This window comes from Furipterus horrens, unplaced genomic scaffold (assembly GCF_987537825.1).
Source record: "Furipterus horrens unplaced genomic scaffold, mFurHor1.1.pri manual_scaffold_6, whole genome shotgun sequence".
In the NCBI taxonomy this organism is placed as follows: domain Eukaryota; kingdom Metazoa; phylum Chordata; class Mammalia; order Chiroptera; family Furipteridae; genus Furipterus; species Furipterus horrens.
In genome coordinates, this window is record NW_028327176.1 from 106313041 (window position 1) to 106330481 (window position 17441).

The following is a 17441-nucleotide window of genomic DNA, read 5'->3' on the forward strand; positions in this document are numbered from 1 at the left end:
ATAAGAAAGAAGTTATGCCATATGTTCAAAATTGAGAGGCCTAATTTGTCTTGATTTGATCTTAATGAAATGTAGATATTAGAATCTCTTGGTAATTTGGGGTTTCTGTGATAGCATCTGTAAAATGTTGCTGTATCTTTGGCTGAAGGAGTCACTCTATAAGAAATACATTGCAACTGTTCTTGGCTTTATGAACAGGGTGCTGTTCTAAATTACAACTGCTGCAGAAATCCTGTAATCCAGATTTTCAATTGTTATAAACCCTAGCTAGGTAAGAAAAGCTGAAAAGAAGTGCTTCATTTAAAAATAAGTGTTGTTTTTACCAAAGAGGTGAGAAGAAGGGAGAAGAGAATGGAGTGAAATGCTCCAGTAATTTCACCCAGTGGTGCCCTGGGCCCGTGAGAGCACAAAGCAAGTGCATTTTCAGCCTTCATTTCCAAACCACAGGAAAGGAGGTAACTTTAAAATACCAGGATGCAATAAAAGAGTCTCAAATGCACAGACTTTAATAAAAAGAGCCCACAGTACCTTAAAATGCCCTTTGTTGGTGTAGCAGTGAAAACAACTTTTGAAGAGAAACAGTGTGACTTGATGGCAGAGTAGTAAGTGGGCTTTTCCTAGAGCAGCAAATGCATCGGATGTGGCTGTAGCACTAACTTTCTGATGTCTCTGTCAATATTCCATGCTACAGTATCTATAATTCCTTAATAAATAGCTATATTAATTTATCCACTGGATATTTGCTATTTTTTCTAAAGAACAAAGATATTATTTGCTTCATAAGTTCTTATGTTATTGAAATGATGCCAGATATGACACTATAAATCAATCAGAATAAAAAATCAAGCTCCTTAAGTAAAGCTCATTTTATTTTGAGAAATTCGTTCTCTAAGTATTTTTATATTGAAGAAGATAATTCTTAAGTGAAAAGTAATTTAAAGCATTTTGCCAGAAATAACTTACATTTCTCACCAATAGAAACATGGACAAGACAATTTTATCATTACTGTCCATCACTCACAAACTAGAACATTAAAAGATTCATCTATTGAATGCTAAAGCAATACAGAATGTTGTTCATTCTTCAGGAATCATTTAGAAGAATGATCTGCAAAGTAAAATATACCAACATCAAGATAACTCACTAGGGTGCAGGTCAGACATCACAAAGATTTTTAGTTTTTTTTTTTAAACCTATAGCAGGGGTCACAAATATGGCCTGATGCACCACCTGTTCCTATAACTATCTTTTATTGTCACACAGCCAAGCCTATTCACTTATGTATTATCTAAGGATGCTTTCATGCTACTATAGTAGGAGCAATTGTTACAGAACATGTGATTTGAAAAGCCTACAATATATACTAACTGGACCTTTATGGGGAATGTTGGCCAACTGCTGACCTAAAATTGTAAGAAATATTTTAAGCTTTGCTCTATTATAAGGGTTTTACATTGTTCTCCTTGGTAGGTCTGAGTACTAGACAGTCACATCTCACATGTGTTCTAAGTGAGAATTTCGGGGAAAGTATCGGGCTCTGTAACTTGGTGCAATAGATAGAGTCCTCAGTTATCTATTCCTGAAACTGCAACTTATTGCAGTTTACTTACCAGCTGGACAAATGATTTATCATTTTAACTCTTTTTAACTAAAATAATCTTCATAAAATGAGCAAATGACTTGATTTTTAAAAACCTCCTGCAAAATAATCTTGGAGGGAGGATATAGTAACTGCAGAGTGCAGAGTCAGCAAACGCTCTTCCTCAAAGTATCTTAATATGCGCACCCCCGAATCACTTGTCTTTGCATGGCTGCATATGTTGGCAACAGGGATCCCCTGACCTACTTTTGCTCTGAGAAGCAGAGGAGATGAGGATGTACATTGAATCACACAGAAATCTTATTTATAGGAGGCTTTCTTTCTCTTTCTCTGGGACAGCCTGGACACAGAGAGGTTGCTATGTAAAGTACTGTACAACTGAATTTTCATTATTTGACAAAACAGAGGCTAAATAAATTCACAACCCTAAGACTGTATCTTTGAGCACCAACACAATCCCAGTAGTGGTACCTTCTGCATATGAAACTCTTGAAAAATGTCTCATACAAGAAATATTTAGTTACTATGGAGATAAAGAGAAAAAAAATAAAAAGAAATAAAAGATATGTCCCAGACTGGATAACAAACAAAATCAATCTTTAAGTTGAGACTGTTAAACAAAGTAATTGGGAACAGTTGAAGATGACAAAATATTCTAGGTACAATAGCAGAAGGAAAGGAGAGGTTATGATCTTCACAATGGGCAGGTTGAATTCAGGTCAAAAATTTCTTAGGCAGGACAAATGTGACCCACTTATATGCTAAAGGATAAACTTTACAGGGAAAATGTAATTGTTAGAGTACTTTAACATCAACACTTACAGGGCAAAAGCAAGAGATAAGATGAGAATAAATAAAATACATTAGTGATAAAATACTTTGTCATTTTTCAATTTATGATAGAGTATCTGAAAAAATAAAAGTATTTGTGGAGTCCTCACAAAAGCTAGCTATATAGTAGGTCAAAAAAAAAAACAAACAAAAAAACCTATTAATTGCCAAGATAAAAATAGTACACATGTAAATGTCTTCAGTCAAAAGTTTATAAATTAATACAAATTTAGAAAACACAAACATTCCTACCACCGGTATATTGAAAAATTTGCTTTTCATCAAATCTTTAACAAAGAGGAAATTCAAAATAAATTTATACCTGAAAAATAAAAAGTAATTATTGTCAATTAGAACTTATGGGCTACAGTTAAAATCGTTCTTGGAAGAAAATGTATAGCTCTATGTATGCTTAATAAATAAATAGGAAAGTAAAAGTAAATCAATTACTTAACATGACAATTTTAAGAACCATAAAATTTTCTGTGTATAAGAAAAGCAAAGCAAAGGAACTTATGAGAATTGACAAAAGATAACTGAAAAACAGAAAAGCTGTAGAAATCATTAATATAAAAATTTTATAAACAAATGAGTAAATTAGTAACTTTTAGTAAGCTGTTCCCGTGTAATGACACTTTCAAAATTCTGAAGGAAATCATTTTGCTTAAAATTCTATATCCAAAAACTTAAAAATAGGAGAAGAAAAATTTTAACCTGCAGGATGTCAAAAATTTGCTTCCAATACTCCATTTTTTCCCCAGGAGGCTCCTTTAGGGCCTAGTAGGTATGAGAGAAATTGAGAGAAAGAAAGATGTGGGACATTTGAAAGAGGAGATCGAACTCAAGAGATAGGAAAAGAAAATTTCTAGGATGTTGGCAAAGAGAATCACAGGATAAGAACATATACAAAGCTTAGCAGGCAACTAGCACAGATTGGAACAGGTACCTTGAGTGATGTCTGTGTTGAGGCTGTGACAGTGGAGATTCCTCCACCTTTGTCCTGTATCGTCAACCAGATAGTGCTCAAATGAGCCTGGTCAAGATTCTTAATTCTCTTTGACTTTTCCAAGTGTGGATGAAATTCTGCTCTCCTCCCTTCCCCGCTGCCTGGAGTAGCTGACACCATCTGATCCTACCTGTGGACATGTTCAGGTTTAACTGAGTCTTGAGAGATGGAGGTCGGCTGCAACAAGATTAGAGGCATAAAACGGCAGCATAGCTCACCACACATCTTACTTCTAATTGGTTCACCTTGATGCTGTCAGATTCCCCCATGTAGGAAACCCTCTGCTTCCCATGTATCATACAGACATCTTCAGAATGGACTCAAATCCTCCAAGAAAAGCTGAAGCCAGAATATAAACCAGAGACTTTGTTTACTTTAGCTTTTCCTAGGCACTGTCAACTCTCAACAATGCTGCCTTTTTATTACACAGCTAGGCTTATACTTGCTACTCAGTTTTCATATTAATCACTTTTTGCACTGATTAAGAAATGTAATTAGTTGATAAAATAAAAACAACTGATTGGGAAATAAAACAAAATTAGAACATATTTCCTTCTAAGAGCCATCTTTTGTGGGCAGAACTACAAGTTACACTAAGATGACTGTTATTTAATAATATTAGAGGTATTAGCCAATGGAATTAGACAAAAGAAGGGAATAAAAAGTATAAGAACTGGCAAATAGGTGGTAACTTTACCACTGTGTTAGGTGATTTAATATTTTAGGTACTATAGATGGAGCTTCCAAGAGAAATCAACTGAATGACAATTCTAATCAATTCAATAACTCAATAATGTGTCTCAGTAGGAAATCCAAAGCTTTCATGTTCTGACATAGAAATATTTCAAAGTTGTTGTTAAGTGTAAAAAAAAAAAAATTCAAACAAATAAAATGAAGGATAATGGATTTAGCTGCTGTCATTTTTATAATAGTGTATGCTTGTCATGGTATGTGTGAAATTAGTTGTATTCTCTTCATATGAAAATAAACACTTGAAGTACAAACAAGAAACTAATAAAAATAAAACACATTTAGTCACTGTTTCAAGGTACAGAGGATTGAAATCCCTCAATTCTACAAACTTTAATACCTTGGAATTATAATTTTCTAACCCATTTAAATTTTCTGAGATTAAAAAAAATAAATTTGCCAAGTAAGTTTTGAATCTATTACTTTAAAAAAAGGAGCAGGCATCTACTAATACAGCAAGCACATTCAGCAAAAATTTTAGAAAATCAATAACGGCTTAAAATACATGGTTTTGGCAAAATGAATTTGGCTTGAAATGTGAGAGGTACTTATATATCTGCAAACAAGGTAGCCCTTCTTTTTCATAGATATTTATGTTGATAGACTCTTTATGCAACTTTAATTTGTAGGCCCAAGACTTCCACTCTAGTGATTTTCTTGTTCCTTTCACATAATCCATGACCTCATCTAGTAGCTCCTACTTCCTCACACTCATTGGCATTAATCCCCTTTCCAGGGTAGACACCCACTCAAATTAAGACCTTGCTACCTCTCCTCTGCAGTTGAACTAATCTGTTTGCTCTGTCTGCTTTCTCTCCACAGCAACACTTTGCCTGGAGTTAAAGACCTCATTTATTTATTCTAGACTCACTGCTCCCTGATCCCTTGTTTGCACTCAGCCCAACTCACCAACTTCCTGTACCATGAATTAAACCAGTATTGTTGCCCCTGATCATATACTGATACATTGTGCAGTGCCTTCTCCCTTCTCCTCCAATTTCTTCCAGGCACAATTGCAAGCACCCTTAAATTAATTTCCAGTTACCTACCTTTACAATGAAGACTTTCTAATCCCATCTCCCCCTTTTGGGATGAGCTCTCTTCTTCCTTAAATATTTCTCTTTTTAATACTTTCAAAAATAACAAACTTGGCGCCCTTTAGGAGGCACTGCAGACATTTGTTTAGTTCTGTAGGAGAAACCAGAGGAGGGAGACTAAGGAATTATTGAATAAAACAACAGCAACAAAAACCCACTATAAAAGCAGGTGTTTTGTGAGAGACAAGATTTTCTTCTTACTAGTAAGAAATTCTGGCCTAATGTCTATAATATTTCGACATAACTCCAAGTAAGTTTGACTTCTGTCCACTAACATACTCTTTATGCATTTCTTCTTCCCAGGATGTGACAGTCCCTCACAAGCCTGTTTCTCTCCATCCTTTGTATCAGACTAAACTCTATCCTCCTGCTAAGTCCCTGCTGCATCCGCAGACCCTCTCACATGCCGACTGCCTTACCCCGGGACCCTTCAGTCATTTGTCCTCCTTCTCACTGACTGATGAACAGGAAAATTCTCACACCCTGTTTAGTCACAACGCATATAATAAGGTGAGAATTCCCTGCTGAAATAGGAATTATTCTGTGCTGTGAACTTTCTTTATCCTTAACTTTGAAAGCTTAAGTGTGCAGGAAACATATATTAAGAATATTTAAATACATTAAGAATATTAAATATTTGTATTCAGTCACACAGCCTTACAAAAAAGATAATTATTAACTTTGGGAGATTATAAATATGTATTTTTTCTTTTAAAGTCATTTCCTGATTTGCATTCCTTATTGTTTCATATTCTAGCCAAGGGTGGAAATCCTAAGAAATTTGCCAAAACCCTACAAGATGCCATTATTAACTTATCTTCTAGTTTTAGGTAAATGTCCTTAAAAAGCTTCTTTAAAATAAATGCCTTGAGGAGGAAGCACTTATAATTGCAGTCAATGAGCAAAAAGTACCTAGAATTTCAGCAGGTATCTGTAAAATGTCTCTATTTGCCTCATCATTTATAGTGATGGGATATATAAACAATAATGAAGTATTAGTACCTTAAATATAAATATATGTTAAAAAAGAAGCAACAATATTTATGGTTGGCTTTGGAACACAAAATCATAAAGGTTGTGTTAGAAGCAAGCAGCCAGTACCACACTAAGCTTACTTATCAGTACCCTTTGCTCTTCTGAGCATCACTATAAGGGCATCCTGCCTAGTACAGACTCTTCGAGCCTGGGAACTTCCTGCAAGAATTGACTTGTCAAAATCAACCTGCAATTAAATATTTTTTATAAATTCAAAATTTTATTTAAAAACATTTATTTTGCAAATTCTCTATATCTTATGGAATATACCTCTATACTTAAAAATCAGTCAAGGCCATATATTCCATGATGCAGTAGAATAGTATTACTTGGGCCCTGAATCTTTTTTTTTTTTTTTGGAAAAAATTATCATAAACCCAGTATAAACACAAACAATTATCTAAAAATTGACACAATTGTATGAGGAAAAATTGCTGTTTATATTTAATAGCAAATATCATCACTGAATGATGAACTCTGAATTAAACTTTCAAAATATCTGTTTTCTGCAAACAAAATGTTTTGGGGCAAAATTCGGGATGACATTTTTATGACTTTTGTTTTCTATTCTCAGTCTAGAAAAACGTATAAAGAGAAAGTATAATATTTAAATGGTTTTACATTATTTGAAATTCTTTCCAATTTAATGCTTATCAACATCTATAAAATGCATTTAGATATTTAATAGAATTAATGCTGCTAATAACATCATTTTCTTATAAACTGTCATCTATGATTGGCTTATAATTGTATTTTATAGGTATTGATAGCACTAAATAGCTTAATTTTTTAATATTTTGGTGGTGCTTTCTGGAATACTTCAGCAAGGATAGAGTAAATTCATCCATATTTTAGCCTGTGGTTGGTTGGACTGTGAAAAACAATATATGTAACAGTCATTTGAAGTTGCACAACTATTTTTAGTCTAAACAATCCTCATAATAAATTTTATCTTTCAGATTCTGAGGTTGATATTGAAAAAAGAAACATTTATATCTGAAATAATAATGTAGTAAAACAACATTTCTTGAAAGAAGATTCAATTGTTTAGTCTTAAATTTTAATTGTTCCTATTAAAATATATAGATTACCAAATTTGGTATCTATGTTTACCGACCTTGTGTTATAAATATTGGGCCAAGAACACTCTAAGTTATTAAAACCTGTCTTGTTTATTTAAAATAGCTTCTTGCCTGACATTATAAAACATAACCTGATACCTAAATTAACTTCTCTTCAATATCTTAATATCATCCTCAGTTTGGTCTGATTTTACAGCTTTACCTGCTATGCTCAACTCCAAACTCTAATTTTCACAGAAGAGCAACACTGAACTTGACTTAACTATCTCTGACGGTCCCTCATCAACTGGGGCTATAGAGGGTGTTTTAACAGGTTTTATTCTCCTGTTGAATCCATACTATGTGCTCCTCTCTTCTAAATCTTGATCAGACTCAGTGTGTTCTAAATCCTTACCCTAATCCCTACCCTCTTCTTTTACTTTCAAGATAGAACTCAATTATATGATGTCATATCATACATGATGATGCTCAGGTACTTTCCTTTTTATCTTAGAATAATCCAGTATATCCTCTCTCCCCCAGTCTCATAAAGGGAGTTATTCCTCTTTAATCTTTGAAGGTAGTATAGCCCAGTGGATAAGAGAATGATGTCTGTATCTCTGCATTCATCTCTTGACCCTGTTCATTCCAGATGATGATATTGGGTAAGTCATTTAGCTTCCCTATACCCCTGTTTATTGATCTATAAAATGAAGATAATAGTATCCACCTTATTAGATGATTAGGAGATTAAGGTGTACTAATATGTATAAATCACTTAGAACGGAACAAAAACCATATAAGAGCCCTAGCCAGGTGGCTTATTTTGGTTGAAGTGTTGTTTCATACACCAAGGTGTTGTGGATTCAATCCCTGGTTAGAGCACATACCTAGGTTGTGAGTTTGATCCCCAGTCAGGGTGCACAGAGGAAGCAACTGATCAATGTTCCTCTCTCACATTGATGTCTCTCTCCCTTTCTCCTCCCCTCCCCCACCGTCCTCTCTCTCTCTCAAATCAGTAAATAATATCCTTGGGTGAAGATTTTAAAAAATGAACTATATAAAAGTTAGGTCTCATTACTAACAGGCCTGCCCAATATTATTCCATCACTCTCTTGAATCTTCATTTGGTCTTTTTCCATTGGACCTCTCTTCTCTGTGTGCAGAAACCTCAAAAAAGAAAACAAAATGGAAAACTTCCCCATCCTTTTCCTTGGTGATACTGCCAAGCCTAGTCATTTCAAGAACTGCTTTCTCTCAGTGATCAATAGCCATTATCTGCATTCCCCCTCCATATACTCTTCAACCCATTCTTGAAAGCATTCTTTCTTCCACCTCAACCACTCTATTCAAATTGCTCCCCCAAATGTAAATTGCTTGTCAGCAAACTCAGCTGAATTTCCTCAGTCCTCTAACTTTTATCCTGTGTAGCAATGGACACGGTTGATCATAAGCTATTGAATCTTTCTTCTTGCTCTGCTCTTGGGGGATAATATGTACATTCCCACTTTTCTGACTGCTGCTTTTTTATCTTCCTTGTGAACACTTTTCCTCCTCCACCTCTTCGATAGTCACCCGCTCACAGGCTACCTTGATTAATCTTAGTGCTGATAGTCCTCAAATACACATTTCTAGTACAGCTTCTCCTCTGAGACCCAGTTTTCTAACTTCAGCTGCTGACTTGTCAGTTCCCCTAGGATGTCATGTTGTCACCTCAAACTCATCATTTATTTTGCCTCAAACTAGCTCTGCTCTATTTTCCCTACTCTGTCATTGGTGCCACAATTCTCAACCCCCAACCTCAAAACTTGATTCATCTATTATGCTTCTTCTGCTTTTTTCTCATAGCTAGTCTTTCCCCAGCTTCGATGGATTCTTCTTTTGTTAAATCTGTCATGTTGTATTCTCTCACTATTCTTTATTATCATTCTACTTTACTTAAACCAATGTACTTATTTCTCTCCAGGCGCCTTGGGGATTTCTTATTATTCAACCTACTCATGCTTCCTCCTCACATGAAATACCTTCCTGCTATTTCTCCTTGCTTATGCAAGCCATTCATTCTTGTACTTTATAATCGATTCGAATCATCTCTCCTCTTCTGTGGTTTCCCTGTGTATCAGCATTCAAATTTGGTATTTTTCTCCTTTCAATTTCTATAATCCTTGCCTGTGCCAAAGTATTTCATGTGTATTATAGGTTATCTCATATTTACTTGTTGTGATTGTCTTAGTGTCCATCTGGGATATGGCATGCTAATATGGTATTGTTCATATAGGAATAACAATAAATATGTGTTAAATCCTAAAATGACCTAAGTTCTTCTGTAAGAGCACAAGTTGCTTAAATATTTAGATTTCTATTTTAAGCCAAAACTAAATCTGAGTCAATTTATGAGTTTATCAGTATATTGAGTATAATTTCAGTCAATTGAGAATTTCTGTCTTTTGAAGCCTGCATCCAATTTCCAGCGAGCTTATGGAGTGTCTTGCTTGGCATGGGAGCACAGGCAGGGTGGAGATGTGATGGCAGGAGGATCTGATCTCTTTTTGCTACATGTAGACTTTGGTATCCACTGGGGTGTCTTCAGTCCTGTCTGGTGTTTGACCATTAATCATACAATAAATTGCTGCATCGTTCTTTCTGCATCTGCATGGCCTTCATTGACTCTAGGCTCGCTACTTCTGAGCCCTTATAGAATACATGGAAAAGCACTGTTACTTGAATACTGGGAGCACGTAAACTTGGTGAGGCTATCTCAGAACCATCAGCTTGCATGCCCCAGGCGTCCTTCTCTACTCTTCTGTTCCTACTCCCTTTGCTGTAGGGAGCTCCACAAAATTAAGTTGTGAATTTACCTAGTTGCTAAAATTTGTTTGCGTCCCCAGATTAATACTCGCTGCACTTTTATTGTAATTTGTGGATGTGTAAAGAACAGTGAAAAATGTGATTGGTCTGTGCACACATTCCCAGCTGAGGTTTCATGCTGTAAACAATTGTCCTTTTTAGTCTATTTTGTACTATGCGCTTTGAATTTTTGTGCTTGTTGTTGGTGCCTTGTTGTTTAATATGGTGATAAAGCATAGTGCTGAAGTGCTGTCTAGTGTTTTGTAAGTGCAAGAAGACTGTGAGGTAACTTACAAAAAAAAATATGTATCTCTGGTTAGCTTCCTTCAGGCATGAGTTAGAGTGCTGTTGGCTGTGCTGTGACTTCAGTATTAATGAATCAATAATGCATATTAAATAAGGTTTCTTTCAAAAGAAATACACATAAAACAAGATTATGTTTGATTAATTGTTGAAAATTTCATCAGACTTTTAGAAACACAATCCTGCATTTTCCATTGGAGCAATGGTTCAGTATTTTCTAATTTTGTGTTTGCAATGACTTTATAGAGCATAACTACTGTGGATAATGAGAATCCATTGTTGCCTTGTTTGGGCTTCCTGAGAAGAGTATTCATATACAGTAGTCCCTCTCTGTATCGTGGTTCACTTATCGCGGCCTCACTGTATTGCAGGATTTTTAAAAATATTATATTTAATTATTTATTGCGGATGTTTTGCTATATCGTGGGATTTTGCAGTACTGTATACATATGCTGTTAAAGTTACATAGATTTAAGAGTGTAGAATATGTTTAAGAATATAAGTAGTGTTTATAAAAGTGTGGAAAAGGTTAATAAGGGAGTGGGAAAGGTTAATAAGGGAGTGGGAACGGTTTATAAGTGTGTGGGAAGGGTTTATAAAGCCTTAAAATATATATAAATACTAAAATAAATGTAAGGTTTCCACTATGCAGATTTTCACCTATCGCGGGGGTGGGGGGGTATCTAAAATGTAATATCCATGATAAGTGAGGAGATACTGTATTAGCAGTTAATTTGGGAGGTGGTTCTCAGAAATACCAGTTAGGGGAGTGAGAAATTGATGAGAGAAGATATCTAATAAAGGGTATGTCATCAAGCAACTAACTACTCTGAATATCCCGAACTTGAGTTTTCTGGAACATTGTGGGAGACAGTGTAGAACACATAGCTCAGAGTTAGCAGATCTGAGGTGGGGGAAGGGGAATCCTGCCAGTCATCAGCTGAAGGCTGTTCCTAGGGGAGGGGTGTGTTAATCCCCAGAAAGAACCCTTAGACAAAGAGAAGTAGGGACAAGTATTTGAAGTTCAGAGGCTGGTACTACAATGTCAATGCCTGAGCTGACAAAGAGACAACTAGTAATTTATATTATATATATTAACAAATTTTACGTTCAAAATCTAAATTTGAAGTCGAATATGTTGAAAATCACAGCTTTGGCTATCAAAACTCAAGGGAAGTTTCTGTATTTTTAATATATTATGCATTGGGCTGCATATAACTACTGGAACAATAAAAAGTATGAGGGAAATATGTCTGGGTATGTGGGGTTACTACTTTAAAATTATGTCTCATCCATAGTCATTTTGCCAATTTTCCCTCCATTTTCAATGCATTTAAAGAAATTTTAATTTCAAAGTTCATAAAGTATCACAGACAACATATTTGTTGATGTCTGTGTCAAGGCCTACTCGAGTCCACCTTCTATTATTAAGAATTCAGTTCATTTACAAAGATTACTCTTCATGGCACAGCTAAGACATTGCCATGGGAGTCTCAGATACTTTCTTGGCCCTCAGGTGAGAAACCTAACATGCATATAACATATATAAGTAGAAATTTTATGGCTTTCCTTACCTTTTATTCTTTTCTTCATCCTGTCTCATTTCTTTTATCTTCTCTCATAATCTCTGAGGTATCCCTGTCTTTTGAAGTCAACCACAAATTCCAATTCTTCTGGCCTGCTTTCACATTTTAACTTAAATACTCAGTTTTGTACACTTTTTTCTTATCCCAACTACCAGCCATGTAGACAGGAAGTTATCTCTTATCCTGGTCTCTCCTGAGTCTCTGCCTATTTGCACCAGCAACAAACAAGAAAACACATGGCCAGCCCTTGAATAGAACTGGAAGGAGTGAGAACTAAGCCTTCACAATGAAGATGACTTGTCTGATCTGTTAGCAGAAGAAAGGCAGGGTTTCATACACCAAAAGGCTCTATTTACAGGTAAAGCTAGAAAGATTTTAAAGGAAAGAATAGAATCTCTATAGACAGAGAGACAGCTCTGAAGCCCCAGGAGAAAATACACAGCCATCCTGAGAACATCTTCTTATTCAGTTTTCAAAAATTATAGTATCAGGGGGCTTATGTGGTAACTGCAGTCATTGTAATTCACTTCTTTCACTATAGTTTTCACTTCAGAGCATGAGAGGGTCATGTCTGTAGACAGACCTCTATTCTCCCTGCCCAGCATCCCTCCCAGCCCTGACAAGTCCTCCCATGCTCACCTGCAGCCCCCCAGTCTGTTATCATTATTGCTAGAGACTGAGGCAAGACTTCAAGATCTCGCACAGAGAGAGGAAAATGTATTTTCCTATGCAGGACCACCATGTGTCCTGGACTGTTTTTGAAAGTATACCAATATGTGTTTTCCTATTTTTAAATTTTATTTTTAAAAATAGCTTTTTGAAAAGAAATATTTTATAGGTCCACTAATATAACAAACCATTTCAGTCAATAAATAAATATTTTTATAATTATATGATTTCTATTATTTTAGTGCCCCCTTCTCATATAGAAATATCCAGATTTGATCAGCAAGTATACCTACATTTACTCTATTGATAGGAAAATGCAATTAAGAGTTAATCTACGGGCCTGGCAGGTGAGGCTCAGTGGATTGAGTGCCGGCTTGTGAACCAAAGGGTCTCCAGTTTGATTCCCACTCAGGGCACATGCCTGGGTGTGGGCCACATCCCTGGTTTGGGGCACTAAACACACATTGATGTTTCTTTCTTGCTCTTTCTCCCTTCTTATCTCTCTAAAAATAAAAAAATAAAATCTTTAAAAAATTTCTTAAAAAACAAGTTTATCTGCAGTCTATTTATAACAAGACCACAGTTGCTAAATTAATTTTCTTGAATAAATGAGTTGTTTTATGCCTATATTTGGAAAAGTAGTTTAAACTTTTGCTTTAGCTTCTTTGCCCATAAAATAGCAATAGAAATAGACTCTCTGTCATAGGAGTGTAACCAGGATCAAGTGACACATACAAGTGAAACTTTCATGTTCCAACTTAAGTAACCAATTTTATAAATTTTTCAGCATTCTAGCTATTATTTGTAGAGTTTTGGTGATAGAGTGAAGAAACAATTCATCAACCTGGCTAGTAGGACATTGCTTTCATCTAAAATTTCTTTCATTCCTTTAAAGCTTTCAGTTTATTCACATATGTACCCCCTTTAATTCTGATTACTCTGCTTTGTTCCCCACAGTTGACTGTACTAATGTATTTTTGTTTGTATACTTTCCTTCAAAAGTTGTGCTATTTTGTGTGCATATAATTTAATTTACGTAATTGCTATGTGTCACATACTTCACTCTTTTTCTGTTGGTTTCTTTTTCCTCATCTGTAATAGTAGGTTGTTATGGTTTGGTTCCAAAACTCTTAATCTAGGATCTAAACTGGGATGATTGCATCAAAATTATGTAAGGAGCTTTAGAAAAATGTCAGTTTCTGTGATTCACTTAAAACTTTAAAACTCAAAATTTCCACTGAACTGAGTGATCTTAAAGTTTTTACCTCATTGAAAATTCTATGCTTCCTCTATGATAGTAAATTTTTCCACTTTTGCTTCTTAAATTCTCCAATGATTCAGCAAGAGAAATGGACTTTAATATGAAAAATAACTTCATAAAGATAAACTATTTATACTGATATGTTTATAAGTACTTGATTATAATTGTTTTTTCCCCTCATAAAACCCCTAGTAAGTAAAAGGAAATACAACCATTAAATAATACACATACTTATGTCACAGGATTTTTTAAAATAGAGTAAGATATAAAGTGTTAGGTTGAGTTCTTAATTGATTTTGTCCCCATGTGCTTGTAACATTTATAATTGGGCTGAATGTTTTTATACATTCACTATTTATGGACTTATTGAATCAGAAGGTATATATTATTTTTCCAGTACACTTCTTCAATTATTAAAAACCATTTTTTCAAAGAAAATAAACCCCACAGCTGCCACCATGTACTTTCTTATGATTTAATTTTTTAAAAATTGAAGTGAATTTTTCATAAAAAGAGATGTTAAAATATAATGATCCTTTATGTTAGAATTATATTTTTGCTAAGAAAGAGAAAGCATTTTATCTGAAATGTATTTTTATCTTTGTGATATGTTAACAGAATTTTACTGATGAATTTTTATTAATCTCTTTTCCAAGCAGCTGCCCTTGAGATTGTGGATTGACAAAAAGGAGAAAATATAACTTGTCTGTGATTAAAAAAAAAAGAAGTGAGAGGAGAGTGAGCAAAATGAAGATGTTTTCACTCCAATTCCATTCATTATTTATCTCTTCTCTGTAAAGGATCCCTCCATTAATAATAAGCCAGGAGTAGGACATCTGTTAGAACAGCAAGGGAACCTACCTAGCAAAATGTATTATGAATAAGAAACACACCGTTTAGGAATAGGAGGGAAAAACAGTGGTAATAGAGAGTCAACTCTTTGGGGGTTTGGGCCCCATTGTCTTTTGTTTTCACACAGACTTGGAACCTCTGAGGAGGTTCCATGGTAGTTTGGTGCTGTGTGGTTGGGATAGGAGACAGAAGAAAGGAAAGAACCTTTGATATGCAGGATGGGTAAGAGGGACTGGTCTCTTCATAAACTTGCTTTAGCCTGCTTCCTACATCATGAGCATCCTTTCTTTAAATCTTTGGATATTTTACCCTGTAAATGTTGACTTTTCTTATTCACATTCTTTTTCTTCATTTCTTTCTGCTACTTATTTTTAAATTTGATCCATTTGTAAAGTTTAAATTTTTACCATTATTGAGAATATTGGGTTGGCCAAAAGAAGTTCATTTGTTTTTTTCTGTAAGATGGCTGGAGTAGTGCTTAGTTGTCTTTAACTTCATTTGAAACAATTTTGACAGCTGTTGTATCAGTATGCATTTCAAAAATTGGTGGATTTTTGTGTAGCCATTTCAGTATTGAAGATGGATGAAAATACACAACATTTTTGGCAAATTATGCTCTGTTATTTCAAGAAAGTTAAAAATGCAAAAAAAAAAAAAAAGGAAAAAGATTTGTGCAACATATAGAGAAGGTGCTGTGACTGATCAAACATGACAGCAGTGGATTGTGAAGTTTTGTGCTGGAGGTTTCTTTCTAGAAGATACTCCACAGTTGGATAGAACAGTTGAAGTTGATAGTGATCAAATTGAGGCATTAATTGAGAACAACCAACATTATACTACATGAGAGATAGCCTACGTATTCAAAATATTCAAATCAATGAAGTTATTGGTGAAAATGAAAAATGTGTCTTTTATGGAAAAGAGCATGTGGACTTTTTTGGCCAACCCAATATTTTAAGAGGTTATTATTATTGCATAGTTATTCAGAGAATTGACTCTGCAAAGCTACAGGAATCCAATAAATGAATTTAAATGTTCATATTACAAGCATAGTTCCAATATGGGTTAAATTTTTCAGTCACTTCTCTGAAAAGAATTTTTTTGAGGTTTCTTCTGATATTTTACAGAGATCAATCAAAATAATTTAACCTAGATTATGACTTAACTGGAAAATTTCAAGTGATTCTAATTTACACCTTCTGGTTCAAAGGCTGAGGGGACTTTGAAATAAAAATGTATTTTTCTCATGTAATCTGTAAGTATTTACATCTACATATGTAGAGAATATTTTATAAATATATTTGAAGAATAAAGCAACATCCCTTTAAGATAAGCTGTTTGTAATTATCCATATCTTTAAAATGAGAAAGTGAATACTGTTAAGTAGTTTGGTTCAAGGTTACAAAAACCTTTTCTAACTAATAGTTTAATTCCCTATCAATAACAAAAAACTTTGGCAACTTTTTTATTCCAACATTAAGTTTAGGAACCCTGAAGTCAGGAAGTTGACAAAGATGATCATTTATTCATTTCACAAAGATTTATTGAGTATGCCTTATTTACAAAGCACTGTGTCTGTGCCGAACATGCAGTGGAAAACAAGGACATCAAAACATAAAGGTCTTTGCTAGGTATTTATTCTGTATTTGGAAAAAAAAAAAAAAAAACAGAAATTAAACAAATAGGCAAAAATGCATTACTTAATGCTAATTGTGACAACTGCCTTGTGAAAGGATCAAGTAGTTATGAGTGCATATAAAGAGGTCCTGATCTAGTCTGATGAATCTGGAAAGCCTTAACAAAGAACCAAAACGAAGCAAAGGTTGAGGACAGGCTTAGTCCTTCAGTTAGAGGGAAGAGCATTGGGGAAGGCTTTCAGGCAGTAAAGAAAAGGAACGGTGCAAGCTTGAGAAAATGTAGGAGGCAGAGTATTGGGGGAGCAAGTGAAATGAGTAAGTTTCTTGCCAAACAACTTCTGCATCCTTGGGCATAAGAAAGCAGGGAGTTAATTTGTTGGGGGGGGGGGGTGTCACTGAAATTTTGTAAGGAAGAAATTAATATTTAGAAAAAGTAGAAAACATGCCAATTACTTTATAGATTGTATTTTATTTAAATTTTAAAACAATCATAAAATGGGTTTTATCCCTTTTCTTTTACATATAAAGAAACTAAGACTCAGAAACTATAAATTTGTACAAGATTGAACAAAACTAACATAAAAGCTGATATTGTACTAATTTTCTTTAAGATATTCCACCTCCCTGGCCCCCACCCCCCACAAAAAAATCTAGCCACGAAATAACATCACTGTCAACATCACCACCTGGAATTATAGGCTTTTACCCAGTCAAACAACAGTGCCAGATACCTCAGGACTGAAACTCACCAGTGAGGCCAACCGATGACATTTACAGACAAGGGACCTGAAGGCTAAAGCCTCAAAGTGACACACACCAAGGGCATGGTATGAGGGATTGGCAGAAAGCCTGGATTTCCCATGTACCACACAGTGCTTTTCACATCTCATCCCAGGCTCTGACCT

General features: G+C 34.8%; 1 protein-coding gene across 4 annotated transcripts in view; it reads left to right on the top strand.

Annotated features, from left to right (window-relative positions):
* The window catches only part of MLIP (muscular LMNA interacting protein), a 218662-nt gene that overhangs the window by 184374 nt on the left and 16847 nt on the right, over window positions 1–17441 (top strand). For 3 of the 4 annotated variants that reach the window (XM_090282602.1, XM_090282604.1, XM_090282603.1), the window contains one exon: window positions 5589–5795. The exons of the other annotated variant lie outside the window; for it this stretch is intronic. In XM_090282602.1, the coding sequence (XP_090138728.1) occupies window positions 5589–5795 (207 nt within the window). The remainder of the gene's footprint in view (window positions 1–5588; window positions 5796–17441) is intronic. 4 annotated transcript variants of the gene reach the window in all.